This window comes from Trichechus manatus, unplaced genomic scaffold (genome assembly GCF_000243295.1).
Source record: "Trichechus manatus latirostris isolate Lorelei unplaced genomic scaffold, TriManLat1.0 scaffold00123, whole genome shotgun sequence".
Taxonomy (NCBI): domain Eukaryota; kingdom Metazoa; phylum Chordata; class Mammalia; order Sirenia; family Trichechidae; genus Trichechus; species Trichechus manatus.
In genome coordinates this window covers 8,677,990-8,695,085 of record NW_004444059.1, presented here as the reverse complement: position 1 = coordinate 8,695,085, position 17,096 = coordinate 8,677,990, and the positions used below count along the sequence as shown (strand labels likewise).

Genomic DNA, 17,096 nt, shown 5'->3' with positions numbered 1-17,096 from the left:
CTGTGAATAAAACATTTAAAACCAAAACCTCAAGAAAGGGACTATAAATGTGTAAAAATTGAAAGTGACAAATGTTTTAAAAAAATTAATTATTTTTACATCATTGATGAAATAAAAATTATATATGTTCTTGTATATGCTTTTCTATGAATTTAACTATTTTAATATTCCATGTTATTGTAAAATTATGAAATTGTGCTCTCATTTCTACAACACTAAAAAAATTTTGTAGTTAATTTCAGAAAAATCCTGTTGTCAAAAGGAATATACCTGAACGTATTGGAGTTAATGCAGAAGCATATATACTCTCCTGAAGTGGCTGAAAGTGGCTGTAAAATGCTAAATCATCTTTTTGAAGGAAGGTAATACAGATTCATGAATTTATGCAGAATATATAGTATTGGACTGAGTAGAATATCAATATTTCAAGCATATTTCTAAGAACGAAAAGCATAAGATATTTAAAGATGGAAACATTTTGCAATATAATGTCGTATCACAGGTATCATATACTTATGCTATCTGAATATTGAAAAGGGTGGTAGAGATTGTAGAAATATTTTGAAGGTTTGCTTTTGATCCTGGAGCTTGGTATTGACTGTGTTTTGAAAAATGGTAACCTACATACCTGTCTTAGTCTTCTAGTGCTGTTATAACAGAAATACCACAAGTGGATGGTTTTAATGAAGAGAAGTTTATTTCCTTATAGTCAAAGTAGGCTAAAAGTCCAAATTCAGGGGATCAGCTCTAGGGAAAGGCTTTTTTCTCTGTCGGCCTTCTTCTCTTCGGTGTTCCCCCAGACTAGGAGCTTCTCTGCGCAGGGACCCTGGTCCAAAGGACGCGCTCTGCTCCCGGCACTGCTTTCTTGATGGTATGAGGTGGAAACATTTTGCAGTATAATGTCATATCACAGGTATCATATACTTATGCTCTCTGAATATTGAAAGGGGTGGTAGAGATTGTAGAAATATTTTGAAGGTTTGCTTTTGATCCTGGAGCTTGGTGTTGACTGTGTTGACTGTCTCACTGCTCACTTCTGTCTTTTATATTTCAAGAGATTGCCTCAGGACACAATCCAGTCTTGTAGATCAGGTCCTGCCTTACTAACACAACTGCCCCCCATCCTCCCTCATTAACATCATAGAAGCAGGTTTACAACATACAGGAAAATCATACAGTACCAGGAATCATGGCCTAGCCAAATTGATGCACACATTTTTTTGGGGGACACAATTCAAACCATGACAATACCACATATCATGCAAGTGTTTGAAATTATTCTGTAGGTGTGAAAGGTATAAAAGAAAAGATAAAATCAGGATAAGGCTTCTAATTGTTGCTTTTTCACAACCAATATTTTATTATTACTCCTTCATTTGAATTAACTTTATCTTCTGTTCTTGCTTTCATTCCTTAGCTGAGAAAGGTTTTAATATCATCTACTTTAAATCCAGAAACCCCGGGGGTGTAGTGGTTAAGAGTTATGGCTGCTAACCAGCAGTACGAATCCACCAGGTGCTCCTTGAAAACCCTATGGGTCAGTTCTACTCTGTCCTACAGGATTGCTTTGGGTTGGGATCAACTCAATGGCAATGGGTTTTTTTGTTTACTCTAAATCCAGAAATGTTAAGATTACATGACTGGTTAGTGGTACAATAGGACAAGATTCTTTATCTGGGGGCAGATGGGGTAGGTTGGCACAGAATTGCTGGTTTAAAAAAAATCTGTTTAAAAGACCAAAACTGAATTATGTACAGTAAGTGACTACTGAAGAGTATCTCAGCACCTCCTGGCATTTTATTATACAAAAAAAGCGAGGCAATTTTGGCATTGTCTGAGTAAATTACAGACAAAAAGAACCTATTAGGAAACCATCATGTGTAAAAGAAAATTAAATGGCATAGATTTTGTAGTAAAAACTGATTTTCAGCCCTGGCTTAGCCACTAACTTGGACCAACTTTTGTAAACTTGAGGTTCTTCCTCTGTAAAGAGGAATAATAATAACAACTTCACAAATTATAAATGTATAATGTAAGGATAAAAAATTAATTTTATAAAGGGATCAGGATAATGCCTGTCATATTGTAAGCACCCAATAAATCAAAGCAATTATTATTAATGCTATCATAAAGCTATGAATAAAATGCATATAGTATGACAAACTGTTCGTAACAGGCCTATAGACTTGTAAGGAATGGGGTTACACTGGTTTTTAACATCAGTTTAAATAATCTGTTTATATGTAAGTCATATTCTGCTTATTTAAAGTGAAGTTTAAAGTTGCTCTTGAACATGTAAATGAAAAATTTATCTTAAGTGGTGATTTTTATGAGACTAAATGTGTGTGAACCTTTACAAATAAGGAAAAACCACAGTGGAATAACTTTCAGTTTAGGATTCTGTAGATTCTGAGCAAACCATTTAATGTTTCTGGCTGTTTCTTCATATGTAAAATTTGTATCGTTCAGGTCCTGGACTTCTAAGTTAATTCTGATAACATACCTGTCCTTTAAAAAGTCACTGTCTAGTGGGGGAAACTGATATGTAAACAGATAATTACAGTGCAGTGTGATAATGCAATAGCAGCAAAGTACAAAAACACATTGGTAAGAGCAGCTGGGGTTACCAAAGGAGGGCGACCTCAAGAGGGGATGTGTTTAAACTGGGACTTTAAGACGGAGAAGAGGGAATATTACTTAGTTACCATGAAACCAGAAACCCTGGTGGCGTAGTGGTTAAGTGCTACAGCTGCTAACCAAGAGGTCGGCAGTTCTAATCCACCAGCAGTCCTTGGAAACTCTATGGGGCAGTTCTACCCTGTCCTGTAGGGTCACTATGAGTTGGAATTGACTTGACGACAATGAGTTTGGTTTTTTGTTTTTTACGTGAAACCATGCCGGACAAAGACGTAGTCCTGATTTGCATAAGTTTCAGTTAGCAAAGCACCGTGCAAAGCCAGGACTGCCTGTATTCAAGTTCATAGTACCTGCTAGTACTATGGCTATGATATCTTACAGTACCTATAATACCTTCGAGAAATGAAGACTTCAGTGCAGATTAAAACTAATTAAGAATACCATGTAAGAAGGCCAGTGATGTTAATCTGGAAGGAGGTTGGTTGGTATGATGTGAAGAGCCCTTGCCTTGAGGTCAGATGAATTTTGGTTCCAACCCTGGCTCTTCCATTTGCTAGGGATAGGACTTCGATATTTAACCTCAGTCAGCCTCAGTTCTTCATCTGAAAAAATGGGGATAATATCATCTACCTCCCAGTATGGTTGCCAATGACCCATATGCAGATCAGAAGGAAGTTGTTTCATTTTATGAAACTAAGTAAAAAAATTTCCAGGTTAATGTAAATTCTACAGAAACCCTGATGGCATAGTGGTTAAGAGCTACAGCTGCTAACCAAAAGGTCAGCACTTCGAATCCACCAGGTGCTCCTCGGAAACCACATGGGGCAGTTCTACTCTGTCCTATCGGGTTGCTTTGAGTTAGAATCGACTTGACAGCAATGGGTTTGGTTTTTTTTTTTTTGGTTTTGTGAATTCTCCTTCGTGAGGTCAAAGTTTTATCAAACAATAATTAAAATTATGTCTGCTCATATTAATGAATTTAAATGCATTTTCACATAGCCTTTTATGATAAAATATATTGGTTCTCTTTTCTCATACTTGTTTCTATTTGGTTTGTGCAATTGAATCAGATTGTACTTTTAGTAAGTATTTCGATTTTATATCTCTAGTAATACTGCCCTGGATACAATGGCAGCAGTGGCCCCCAAAATAATAACAGTTATGAAAAGTCACGAGACATCATTATCAGTGCAGCTGGAGGCACTTCGAGCTATTTTGCATTTTATAGTTCCAGGTAAGTTACATACTTGATAGTAGAAGACAACAATTTAAATGGATTTTTGACTTTTCATGAAATTTCAACTTTCTAGACAAAAATTAAAGGACAAGCTTCTGCCAAGCAATGAAAATGCAAATCTTGCTGCTAAGCGAAATATAAAGAGGATAAATGATGATGTGGAAGAGTCCTTAGGTTAATTTATAAGAAAATCCATTAATTTATTCCTACAAGAAATAACTACAAAGTAAATTGTCAAGCTTTAAACTCTAAGGAGAGTGTCCATCTCTGATAATTCTTTTCTGTTTATGTTGTCATCACCCTAGTTCAAGTTTTTTTTTTTTCTTTTCTCCTTGCCTGAACTTGTGTAATAAGAGCTTTCTAACTAATTTTCACACTTCCTCTCTTGCCTCATTTCATTCCATCTCTTCTCTGTGGTTGAATTAATTTTTCTAAAATATAACCACGTGGTCCTTCCTCATTAACCTCAATAGCTCCACTCTGCCTACTGTGCTTTACTTCCTATTCACATCTGTGTGACCTTATTTGTCCTCCAAAGTCCATTTAAAACACCTGCTCCTTTATTCAGTCAACACATATTTATTAAGTGCCTCTTATGTTCTAAATAGTGTGATAGCTGCTGAGGTTTGAAAGACGAATCAAAAATAGTCATTGTACTATTAATAGGAGTGCAGATGTAGAAGGATATGTAAATAGTTAATTACTGGACAGTGTGAGAGATGCTATTATTTGTGTAAAAGATTATGATAATGTTGATGGAAGCACAGTTCATTCAGAGAGAAAAGTCAGAGGTTGTGATACTGGAGTTTGAAGACTGAATAGGGCTAGCCTGGAAGGACATGACCAACAGAAGAAAGTACAGCTTGTGCTGTTGTGAGCGAGTGTAGAGTATGAAGAGAGGAGAGCCTGGGGATGAACGTGGGAAAACAGGCACAGGCCCTAATGGGAAGGGCCTTGAATGCAGTGCTAAGCAATTTGTACTTTTTTTTTTTAATAAGTCAATTAAAATTCTTTAAAGGTGTTTAAAAATTATAATGTCACGATCAAATTAACAGTAGCATGGTGGTGTAGAGGATGATTGGAAGGGAGAGAGACTAAAACAGGAGATTAGAATAGAAACCAAAGGATCCCTGGTGGTACAACAGCTACTAATTGAAAAGTTGGTGGTTCAATGCCACCTAGCGGCCTTAAAAAGAAGTGGAGATCTGCTTCCATAAAGATTATAGTCGTGAAAACCCTACAGGGCAGTTCTGCTCTGTCATATGGGGTCACTATGAGTTGGAATCAACTTGATGGCACCAAACAACAATAAAGGAAGGAAGCCACTGATAATTGAGTAAGGCATGATGAGAGGGCCCGACAATGGAAAGAGAGGATGGATTTGAGAGAAGCTGAGGAGTTATACTTCACCCGACTTTGTGACTTGCTATGAAGGATGACACTTCTTTTTGTTCTGTAGAATTCCGAGTTCTTTTGAAGTCCAGTTATTTTTTTGTCCTGTTTAAATGAAATTTTTAAAAATCTATCATTTTTTATAGTCGTGTATTTTATGTTTTATGTATTTTATGTTTCTGAGCATAAAAATATACTCAGTTTAAGAGTATAAGTTTTTTTCAAGAGCAGGGCCTTTTGATTACTGGTACCTTGAATAAAAAATAACTGTCAAACCAGTATTTCTTGAATTGAATCATGGTATCCTATTCATAGTTGTCTTTTAGCTTTTTTGAGACATAATTTAACATATAATTTTGCTAAAAAATATTATTGTAACTCTTATTTTGAATCTCAATTTTAGATTGTAATATATATATATATATTAATTATCCTTAAGTGACAATTAAGAACCAAATCTTTTAGATAATAAAATAATACTCTTGGTTTCAAAAACAAGTTTTGAATATAATTTTTTTCTCTTATAGTTTTTAAATTGACACTAAAGCAACTCAAACAATGTTCTGAGGAATAATTACACTACTAAAAATAAAATTACATTGACATTCAATGATAATTTAGATTGCAAGTGCCCTTGAAAATAAATTTGTTACTTTAGGGGTATACTTCATATATGGACACATTTTATAAACATATTAGTATAAATTACGTATCAGTATATAGACACATTTTATAAACATATTAGTATATAAATACATTTCTCAATTAGGTAAATGCTTAACCATCTACCTTCTCTATGCTTCCACGTCACACCACATCACACCACACCACACCATTATACATATCAATGAGTAGCTATGCTCTCAGTATTCCAGTAGTTCTGAGACTGAATATGATTTTTGGTTTGAACATACTAAATTGAGGTGCTTTTAACATACTTGAGTGCATATTTACTCATTTATTCACTAGACCATATTCATATGTTCTTAATTTTAGCAAAGTTGTGCATAACAGCAAATTTGTCTAATTCAGAAACCAATCCAGGACCACATAGTGCATCTGGTGTTATGTTCCTTAAATTTCTTTCGATCTAGCACTGTCCACCCCCTCCATTTTTGTATAACACTAACTTATTGAAGAAACTGAGCCAATTGCTTTAATAAAATAGAAGTAAAGATATAATTATTTTAATAAAGTATTTTCAACAGGTTATATGAAATATCATTTGATGTGTTCTTTCTTGTCTTAGTGTTAAATCTGGAGGAAATAATTTAAAATTCTTTAGGAAGGAACATAGGCAAATTGGGAAGTGTATAGAGGAGAGTGAGTAGGAATATAAAACCACGTTAATAAGAGCAATAGGAGGAACTGATTTTCTTTAGTCAGGAGAAGAGACTCAGGGGGATACAACAATTGTATTAAAATTTTCTCATTTATATCTAATAACAATAGTAATACCTAACAATAAGAAGGATCCCTGCTGGCACAGTGGTTAAGAGGTCGGCCACAAACCAAAAGGTCAGTAGTTCAAATCCACCAGCTGCTTCTTGGAAACCATATTGGGCAGTTCCACCCTGTCCTATAGGGTCTCTGTGAGTTGGAACTGACTCGACAGCAATGGGTATATTACAACAGATAATAATATGAAGGACTTAAAATGTGTCTGACATTATTCTAAGTGCTTTAGGTATATTAACTTTTAATCCTCTCTGCAGCCCATAAGGCAGGTAGTACTTTTTTTTTTTCCTTTCCATTTTAAAGATGATAAAACTGAGAGATAGAGATGTAGAGATATGAAGGTCTCAGCTTAGGTAATGGAGCCACATTTTAAACCTATATACAACCTGAATCCAGGGTCCACACTTTTAAATATACATTTGTGCAATAATCATATACTGAACAATTGTTATATCTAAAACATTGTGCTAGGAACCCTTGGAGATTTGGAGACGATTATGGCCCCTGCCCTTAAAAAGTTTATAGACCATATATTTTGAGGACTGTTATATGTGAAGGAGATATATTCTGGATAGTAGAGTCTCAAGTGATATAAGAAAGACCAGAGACGCAAATTTCAGGAATATTTATTTGGTCTTAATATGAGGGAGAGGTTTAATAAGATCCATTACATGTGGCATGAAATTTTCACTACTCATCAGGCGTGCTTTTAATAGTCACATATGCTTGTGGTGTAATGGGCAACCTCGCCTCAATAGTTAATGCGGCCTTGGTCACTGAAAATGAGACAGAGTTTAAGGGACTTGGCCAAGGTCACAAAACTGTAGTGAATGGCAGAGCCTGTTTGAATAAACTTTAAAACGAGGACTCAGAGTTCAAGGAGAGTGGGAATCTAGAGCCTTATTCAGCAGGTAGCAAAATCGCTGGCACATAATTGACACTCATATATTTGCTAAATAAATGAAAAACTATACACGAACAATTTATAGTTTAAATGTGAAATATTATATATTTTGTTAATTATTTCTATAATGTTAGATTTGTAAAACATCATTAGTTCATAATTTTACTTATATATTCCATTGTATAAGGAGCCCTGGTGGTGCAACAGTTAGAGTCTTGGCTGCTAAGGTTGACGGTTCAAACCAACCCTGTGGCTCTGTGGGAGAAAAACCTGGTGATCTGCTTCCTTAAAGGTTACAGCCAAGAAAACCCTATGGACAGTTCTACTCTGTCACATGGGGTCACTATAATCTGGAATCGACTTGACGTCAGCCAATGACAACGTTATATTGTATAATTGATTGTTTCAACTTCCAGTTTTCTTCAATGGTTTTGACATAGTTCAGCTATAATGTAGCTTAATGTACCACGTCTCCTTTACGGAACTTAATACTATTATACAGCCCTTTAGAGGACTTTATACAAAACTACATGCTCTCTACCATCATAATACTGAAATCCCAATCTTGTTTTATCCACTATTATGTCCAGCTGCTCTTTTATTCCTACTTCCATCTGACCTTCTTTTTTGTAGCCCAAATAACTTTGAGCTTTTCTCAAGTTGTCCACTGTTGCTTGAAAATCATCTAATTTCTTAAACCATCACTCACTCATACAAAAAGAGATTGTTACAGAAAATTCCTCCACCATAGTAAGTTCTTGCTACTTTAAATTCAATAAACATCCATATGCACAGTGTATTTATTTTGTATTCAATGATGAACTATTTTTGTAAATTCCTTAGTGCTAGGAGTTGTTTCTGTGATTGAAGCTACAAACTAGAAGTACAGTATGTATACTGTTGGATTAACTATGATCGTTTATATAAGTAAGGATCTGTTCAGCTTCAAGATTTATGAGAAAAATCATTTATTTATATATCTAACTATTTCTTTATTGACTCATTTTCATATTTATTTTTGCATTTAGGCATGCCAGAAGAATCCAGGGAGGATACTGAATCACAACATAAGCTAAATATGGTTAAAAAACAGTGTTTCTGGAATGATATTCACAAACTGGTCCTAGCAGCTTTGAACAGGGTATGTTGACTATAGGTCTTCTAACCTTACACTGGAGCCCTGGTGGCACAGTGGTTAAGAGCTTGGCTGCTAACCAAGAGGTTTGAATCCACCAGCCCCTCCTTTGAAACCCTATGGGGCAGTTCTACTCTGTCCTATAGGGCGCTATGAATCGGAATCGACTCGAAGGCAACAGGCTTGGTTTTTGCTTTTTGACTTTATATTGGAAACTAGAATATTCCTGAATTTGGGGAATTGGGGGAGCTTTTTCAGTTTAAGCTTTCAATCCTGTGTTTACTATGATAGTAGGAAGTTATGTGGTAAGAGCTATAACAATGACAATAGGGGTGTGGTGGGTAAAGAGATGAGCCATTTCAGTTAAGTGTACTGTCAGCTACAGGCTTAAGTAAGTCTTTCTTGGTTGCAAGTAACATAAATCCACTCAGTCAGCTCAAGTCAGCTCAGTCAGAAAGAGAACTGAAGAGTTTGACATGCAGCTAGGCCTCATGAGTGGCATCAGGAGCTTTAGCTGTGATTTTCCTCAGTTTCTCCTCTCCACTGCTTATCTTTCTTTTATGGACCTGTGGGTGAAAGATTCAGTCCATGAAGGCATACAGGGCACAACAAGTAAGTCCTCTTTGATTCTTTGTGCTCACTTTCACTCCTTTCTTCAGAGATAGCCACTTTTGAAATAATTTGGTGTGCATTGTTTCTTCCAATTGTTAGCCATTTACATATCTATGTACATTTGTGATCTATATTATAATTAAATTATCAATAAATCATACTAAGTATGAAAAAAGGAGAACGGAGGAATTCATTCATATTGTGTAAAGAAAAGATATTGGTGAAACTAAGATGGTTTGGGGGTTTATCAAAAGATAAATTAGGTCTTTATAGAAGATATGACTAAAGATGTAAAGAATGATTAGGACTAATGTTTTATGAAAAGAAGAGAGCGTTCAAGATAATTGATGGAAATAATTCCTTGTGATTTGGTATTCTTTAAAAAATATCATGAATTAATAAGTAGCCTCCAGAGAAAGCTTTAAAAATTAAGTTTAAACTGAGCTTTATAATTTTCTGCGATATGGTTGAGTCATTTGTACTAAAATGTTAATATGATTTTTGAAAATAACAATGTAATGGGTTAAATTTAATTCCAGAAATATTTATTGGGAATCAGGTATGTGCCTGGAACTGTGTTAGGTAGTGGGGAGGAAAAATGAATATGCTTTGTAGTCCTCTGTCATGGATTGCATAATCTGGCTAGGGGAATAGCAGATATGCTTAAAGTCAGATGTTCATTCTGCATTAGCACTTATGAGCTGTACTAGCTTTGTGAATAGTATTCTGGGGACACAGAGGAGGAAGCAGTTAATTTTACCCATGGTATGTGTTGGAGAGAAGCCAGAGGTACCAGAAGAGCCTTATAGATAACTCTGATTCCAGTTAACCAAACTTTTCTAAAATTATTGAGTACAAGTATGATATAGTGGAGGAGACAGGAGTCAAGAGAGTCAGCTCTGCCAGTAAGTGCTGTGATGTTTAGAAAATCACTGAGCTTCCAGGTCTTACTTTCTTTTGCTACATTCTAGAAGAAGTGGTTCTCAACCTTTTGTTCCATGCCAACACTTGAGTAATGATTCACTAAACAGTGACTATCATGGTGGGGGGAGAGGAGTTAGGGTCACAGGGACACAGAAATGAGAATATTTTATTTCAAAAGGCTCCCTATTGTTATTCCCCTAATCCTTCACCATGGCTGAGAAAAAAGGCTCTCAAAGACATGAGTAAGAGATTTCTTCAGCTTTAAAATTCTGAGTTCGTGGAAACAGCAGTCAAGAAATCAAATGACACATTGCATTAGGCAAATCTGCTGCAGAGACCTCTTCAGCATTTTAAAAAGCAAAGATGTCAGTATGATGACTAAGGTGAGCCTAACCCAAACCTGGGTCTTTTCAATGCTTCATATGCCTATGAAAGTTGAATAGTAAAAAAGGAAGACAAAAGAAGATGCGTTCAAACTGTGGTGTTGGTGAATAGTATTAAATATACCATGGACTGCCAAAAGAATGAACAAATCAGTCTTAGAAGAAATACAATCAGAATGTTCCTTAGAAGTGAGGATGGTGAGCCTTTAACTCTCTTACTTTGGGCATGTCATCAGGAAAGACCAATCCCTGGAAAAGGACATCATGTTTAGTAAAGGAGAAGGTCAGCGAAAATGAGGAAACCCCTCAATGAGATGGATTGACACAATAGCCCTAACAAAGGACACAAACATACAAACAATCATGCAGATGGCACAGGATCGGGCAACATTTTGTTCTGTTATATGTAAGTCACCATGAGTTGGAGCTGACTTGATGGCAACTAACAACAACAACAAAATTCTGCGATTGCATGTCTCACTCTGAATAAAAGTTACAAACATCGAAGGTTTTAAATCCCGATTCTGTAGACACAGTGAAATGAATTATCATTTGCTAGATTAAGTCTAATCTTAGAGCAGAATTTCAAATAAGGTAGAATTTGACATTCAATGATGATTTACAAAGCAGAGATTAAGAAAAGTATTTGTTAAAGCAAATCAATGTTTGGATATATAAAATTTCAATAAAATTCAGACTGAAGTTAAAATCTCTGTCTGGAACATTGATGTTCCATTGATGTCCTGATCCTTTTAGCTTTTTTCCACAGATGGTAACTCTCAGTCACCTGCCCCAGAATTCTATTTGTCCCATATTGTTTCTGGAGAATAAAGTAGAAAATAGGACTTTCAGCGTTTTGCCTGCATCTGTGCTTTGTATGTATTGATGCTCCTGCTCTCTTCAGCCAGGGAACCCAGTAAAGTAAAACCAATCTTCTGATAAAGTGGAACCAAATCAAAGAGCCTGGTGGTGTCATGAAAACCTTGAAGCAAAATGTACCCGGTTTAAATACTTAAGATACTTCAGTTGTAAATAATATGTAGTCAAAGAAAAGAGCTCATTTACAAAAGCAACAATAACAAGTAAATTGAATAGGAGTAAAATTTAAAAGAAGGTCTAAAGGACTACTTTAAACTCAATTTAGAGGCACAAAATAAGAGTTGAATATGTAAGAATGCATGCATACCTTTTTTAGATGAAATGAATCATTTTTTTAAAAATGAAAATTTATAATCTATGTGCCTTTAATAAAACTAATAATAATATTGTCTGAAACTAGTTAAGCTAATTCTAAAATTTATGTGAAAAAATTAATATACATAGATAGCCAGGAGAATTTTGAAAAAAATGATAATTCATATGAACTAATACCAACAGATAATCAAATATATTATAAAATGTTGGTAATGAAAAAGATGTGACACTGGCACTAGAAGAGATAGATTAATGCTATATAATGGTGATTCAGGGAATAGAAGTAGTATATAATATTCTGCAACCACTGAAAATGTAGTATTCAGTAATATGTTATAACAACTAACTCCCCAGCCATTTTGGAAAAACAAAGGAAGCTGGATCTCCAACACTCTTTTTGCCATAATATTACAGATAGATGAGATTTAAAGGTAAAAAATTAAAATTGGCATAAAAACATGAAAAAGCTCTCGACTATAATTATTAAAAAATGAAAATTAAAAAAGAATAACCTTGTTGGATGAAAATTTGGTAATACCTATTGAAATAAAAAATGCACATTTTCTGATCGCAATTCCACTCCAAGAATTTATAATATAGATATACTTCCACATGTACACAAAGATTTTTGGACAAGTATGTTTATTGTGATAAATTTGTAACAATAAAAAATATGGCAACAAACTAAGTGCTTATGTGGATAGGCATTAGTGCTGTTTTCCAAATACTTCTAGCTCACCATCTCTTGATTCTGGGTTGATACTTCTTGACCCTTCTGTAGCTAATTTGGATCATGTGAGTAGTTTTGGCTAAGGGCTTGTAAATGCAGGTTACGTGTGTCATTTCTGTACCAAATATTTAATTTCTGGTGAGGCACCTTCCAGAACCTTCTCTCGCACTATAACCTCCACTGTTTGAGATGGTAGCTGCTCCATCAGCAGAGGTCCTTGAGTCAATGTGATGAGCAGGGGCCCCCTGCTAACCTGAAACACCCATGTAGCGTGAATGAGAATTAAACCTTGGTTGTTTTTAAGCCAATTAAATTAGTCTGTGCCAACAATACAATGATCATCAATAGAGACTACTCAAATAAATTACACAACTTCCAAACTATGTAGTTCTTTGTAGGGATTAAAGAAAATGAGGTAAGATTACCATGTGCTACTATGGAAAAAATCTTCAATTTTCCATGAATGTTAAAGTGCTCTCCAGATACGTTTTTTTTTTTTTTTAACATATGTTAACATGCTATATAAACTGTTACGATGAAATCAGTATATTTCCATTTCCTCATCTTTTCTCTCTCCCTTCTGTTACCCAGTTGTAGCAGATTATTCAGTATTTGCTTTTGTAGCCTTAATTACATATAGTTTTCTAATAGTTAAATTTGTGGCACTGGACTCAGACTACCAGGATTTGAATCCAACTTTACCACCTTTAACTTTGGCAAATTAAATCTCGATTTTATTATCTATCTATAAAATGTAGATAATAATGGTTTTTCACTTAGGGTTATTATGAAGATTTTATGAGATAATCCATGTAATTTGTGTAAAATACTCAGTACAATGCCTGGCACATAGTAAGCACTTCATAAATATTAGTTAATATTATTATTATTAGATTTAAGTGTATCTTTTAACCACTGACTGTTTTCTTCTCATTGAATGAGTAGAATGGTTTGGAAAAGAGTGGCCTTCATTAGAATACCTGTACTGTACTGTACCAGTAGCCATCAAGTCCTTTCCAACTCATGGCAACCCCATGTGTGTCAGAGTAGAACTGTGCTCCCTAAGATTTTCAGTGGCTGATTTTTCATAAGTAGATCACCAGGTCTTTCTTTGAGGTGCCTCTGGGTGGATTGATTCAAACTGCCAGCATTTTAGTTAATAGTTGAACGCTTAACCATTTGCACTGCGCAGCGGCTCCACAATTCCGGTAAATGATGTCAATTCATCATCTGTAAAAAGTTCAGATTAAAGAGATTAAAAGATGTAGTGATTAAAATCCTGAGCTTTTAAAGCGACATATTTATATTCAAGTCATGGTCCTGACACTTAACTGTGTGACTTGGGCTCGTGTTCCCACATGTTTAAGATTTGGTGAGCCTGCTTCATGAGAACCCACTGGATATTCAGGGGACAAATGAGATAAGGCATGCAAATAACTTGGAACAAAGAGTAAATTTTCTGTTAGTATTTTCCATGATGAGAGATAGCATTCCATTTGACTGGTTATGGAGCAGGCTTTGAGATCAAACATATTTGCTTGGATCTCATCCCTTCCATTTACAGTCTGTATGACTTTAGGAAAGTTACTCAACCCCTCTCAACATCAGTTAAACTCATCTATCTGCTAATGTGAATGATATTAGCATGTATTTCATGGCATTGTTGTGAAAAGACAATGCATGTAAGGTATTTAGCACAGTGCCTCCTCAGAACAGGCACCGAATAAGTGTTAAAATGCTAGCTTTTATCCTTTATAATAAATAAAAATAATAATATAGGAGGCAGAATCAAGGATACTAATTTGTATTTGGGCTGCTTGGTTTGTATTTTTATCAGTCTATAACTGGTTTTTAACTAAGGTAAGTAGTAAAATCTCATTTTTAACAGTAAATATTCTTAATTGTCCATTTGATTTTAGTTCATTGGAAATCCTGGGATTCAGAAATGTGGATTAAAAGTCATTTCTTCTGTAGCACATTTTCCTGATGCGTTAGAGATATTATCCCTGGAAGGTGCTATTGATTCAGTACTTCACACACTGCAGATGTATCCAGATGACCAAGGTTGGTACAATTTGAACTCTAGATTTATAGTACATTTTTATAGGCCATTAGTTGTTAGTTGGATATCTTTAAAATGTTTCTTCAATTCTGAGATTTAAAATATTGTTTTTGTTTATTTATTTATTTTCTCTTATTCTAGAAATCCAGTGTCTGGGTTTAAGTCTTATAGGATGCTTGATTATGAAGAAGAATTTATGTGTGGGAACTGGGCATCTGCTGGCAAAAATTCTGGTTTCCAGCTTACAACGATTTAAGGATGTTGCTGAAGTACAGATGAATGTATGTGCATTATTTTGGAGGAAAAATTTGGGAGCTTGTATAGATTTCTCTTTCAAAGCAGTTTGTAATTCCCATTTTGCATTAATGGTGGTGTTCTTGTTAATTGAAAACCATTTATCATTTCATAGTATTTTAATTATAGAAGGTGAAGAGGACTGAATTGAATCTCTGATCTTGAGTTTCATTATTAAAATCCCTAAAATCAGCATGTTTATTTGCCATTTGTCTTTCCCATAAAAGAGCAGAGAATGTGCTAAAGACATATCAACTAGCTGAGCTTTACTTTCTTAGATTTTAGATAAATAGAAGTTTTTATTGTGGGTTGCTTACCTCTAGTAATTGCCTCTTGATTTTTTTTTTTTTTTTTTTTTTTAGTGAAACAGTATTTTTAGCATTTTTCATCCAGCAAAATTTAAAATGTGGTATATAATAAATGTTTTTTATAAGGAATCCAAGATTTGTCCTAAGGTAGTTAATTCAGGGAAGATTAAGAAATAAATCTGTTTCAGGTATTTCTTATATTAGCAAAATTAATTGTTTCTTTAGGAGTTTCTGCCTTCATTGTGGTTTTTATAGTAATGGAGTTTGCATCTTTCATAAACCACACTCAGCAAATACTTTCATAAATGAGAGCGTTGACCAGGAATAAAAATATCTTGTCTCTAACCTCTGCACAGACATTATTAGTAAATGAGATAATGTATGTAAAGATTTTATTTTTAATTATAAAGTGCTGAGCCCACAAACTTCTTAGATTAAATGCAACAATGGGTTTTATAAGTCCACTTTTTATAGTGTGCCTCAAGCTAGGTTGATTAAGGTCAAGGTAACAATTCATCAAAAGTAATCTTAGGGAAAGGAAATTATTTTACACAGGTGTGGAGCTTTCAGTTTTTCTAGATTAATTTATCTAGGCATAAATTTTATGGTCTCCGTAACAGAGGTTGTAAACTGCTGAATTTGGCCTGCCAACATATTTTATTAGGCCAGCTCAGTGTTTACAACTTTTTTTATTTGAATGATATGCCTTCTACACATTTACATGTCTGCTTTTCTGGAGAATTTATTTGAGTTTGCAGGGACCTCTGCTCTAGAGGTGAGTGGACCGCATATCCTTCAGACCTGCATAAATTAAGACTATATCTCTTATCAAGTGTTAGTATTTGTAAAACCTCAGCATCTTAAGAACTCAAAATAATAATCTTAATATTTGACCATTTTATTAACATTTTATATTGAAAGAGTTTTAATAAAAGTAAAAATGTTAATATGGTCTTTAATGAGTTTACCCAAGCAGAATTATACTGAAGTCAAAAGTCCAATCTTAAAATATCACATAGGTGGAGATCCCAGACAACTCTTGGGAATCTGCTTGAAGTGGTTCTAAAAATAATGAATGATGTGACTGATCAGTTCTCTGTAAGTAATTTTATAAAAATGTAAACCTCAAAGTGCTTTCAGAGTTCCTCCCAAATACACTCAACATGACTGAAATCTAGGCTCTCACACTTGTTTCTTTGAAGTTAAAATTTCAGAAGAAAGCAGAAGAATATTGAGGAAGTGCTGGGCCATCTAGAGAACCTAACCTGCAGTTTTGTAGTAGAAAATCCACTCTACTGCTCTGTTTGCATCTATATCCCTGCTTCGGACTCTGCTGTTCCAATCCTGTTTTAATATCTGACTTTCATCTTGTAGGTATGGATTCAGACAGGGGTCTTTAAAAGCCAGAATATTAGGTTTCTTCCTGCTTTGCTAGAGAATAGTTTGTTAACTAGCATTTTATTCTCTGTGTGTCTACTATATTTCTTAATAATAAGAGCGCAAAGAGTATTTACAGGATTATTTCAAAGTTTATAGCTTTAAAGAACAAACCCAATAAACTATCTATTTAGTTAAGTGAACATCCAGGTTTTAAGAATCATATACAAAAATCTGTTTTATCTTATTCATTCATGTTTGCCTAGAACTGCTCATGTTGTTATTATTGATTTTTATCATACTTTCAGGGATTTCAGGCAATCTTGGCAATACTTGAATTGTCAGAATCTTTTTCCAAGCTTCTGATGCATCATTCATTTGACTCAGTAATCTTCTGTCATATGTCTTCCAGCATCAACGAACAAAAGAATCAACAGGTACAGTGTTTT

The 17,096-nt window shown here is 34.6% G+C and overlaps 1 protein-coding gene across 1 annotated transcript in view; it reads left to right on the top strand.

Annotated features, from left to right (window-relative positions):
• Positions 1-17,096, top strand: part of LRRK2 (leucine rich repeat kinase 2) — a 155,486-nt gene that overhangs the window by 33,737 nt on the left and 104,653 nt on the right. Inside the window, exons 12-17 of the mRNA XM_023738875.1 lie at positions 233-362; positions 3,747-3,871; positions 8,657-8,769; positions 14,526-14,670; positions 14,810-14,949; positions 16,956-17,084. Coding sequence (XP_023594643.1) covers positions 233-362; positions 3,747-3,871; positions 8,657-8,769; positions 14,526-14,670; positions 14,810-14,949; positions 16,956-17,084 — 782 coding nt within the window. The remainder of the gene's footprint in view (positions 1-232; positions 363-3,746; positions 3,872-8,656; positions 8,770-14,525; positions 14,671-14,809; positions 14,950-16,955; positions 17,085-17,096) is intronic.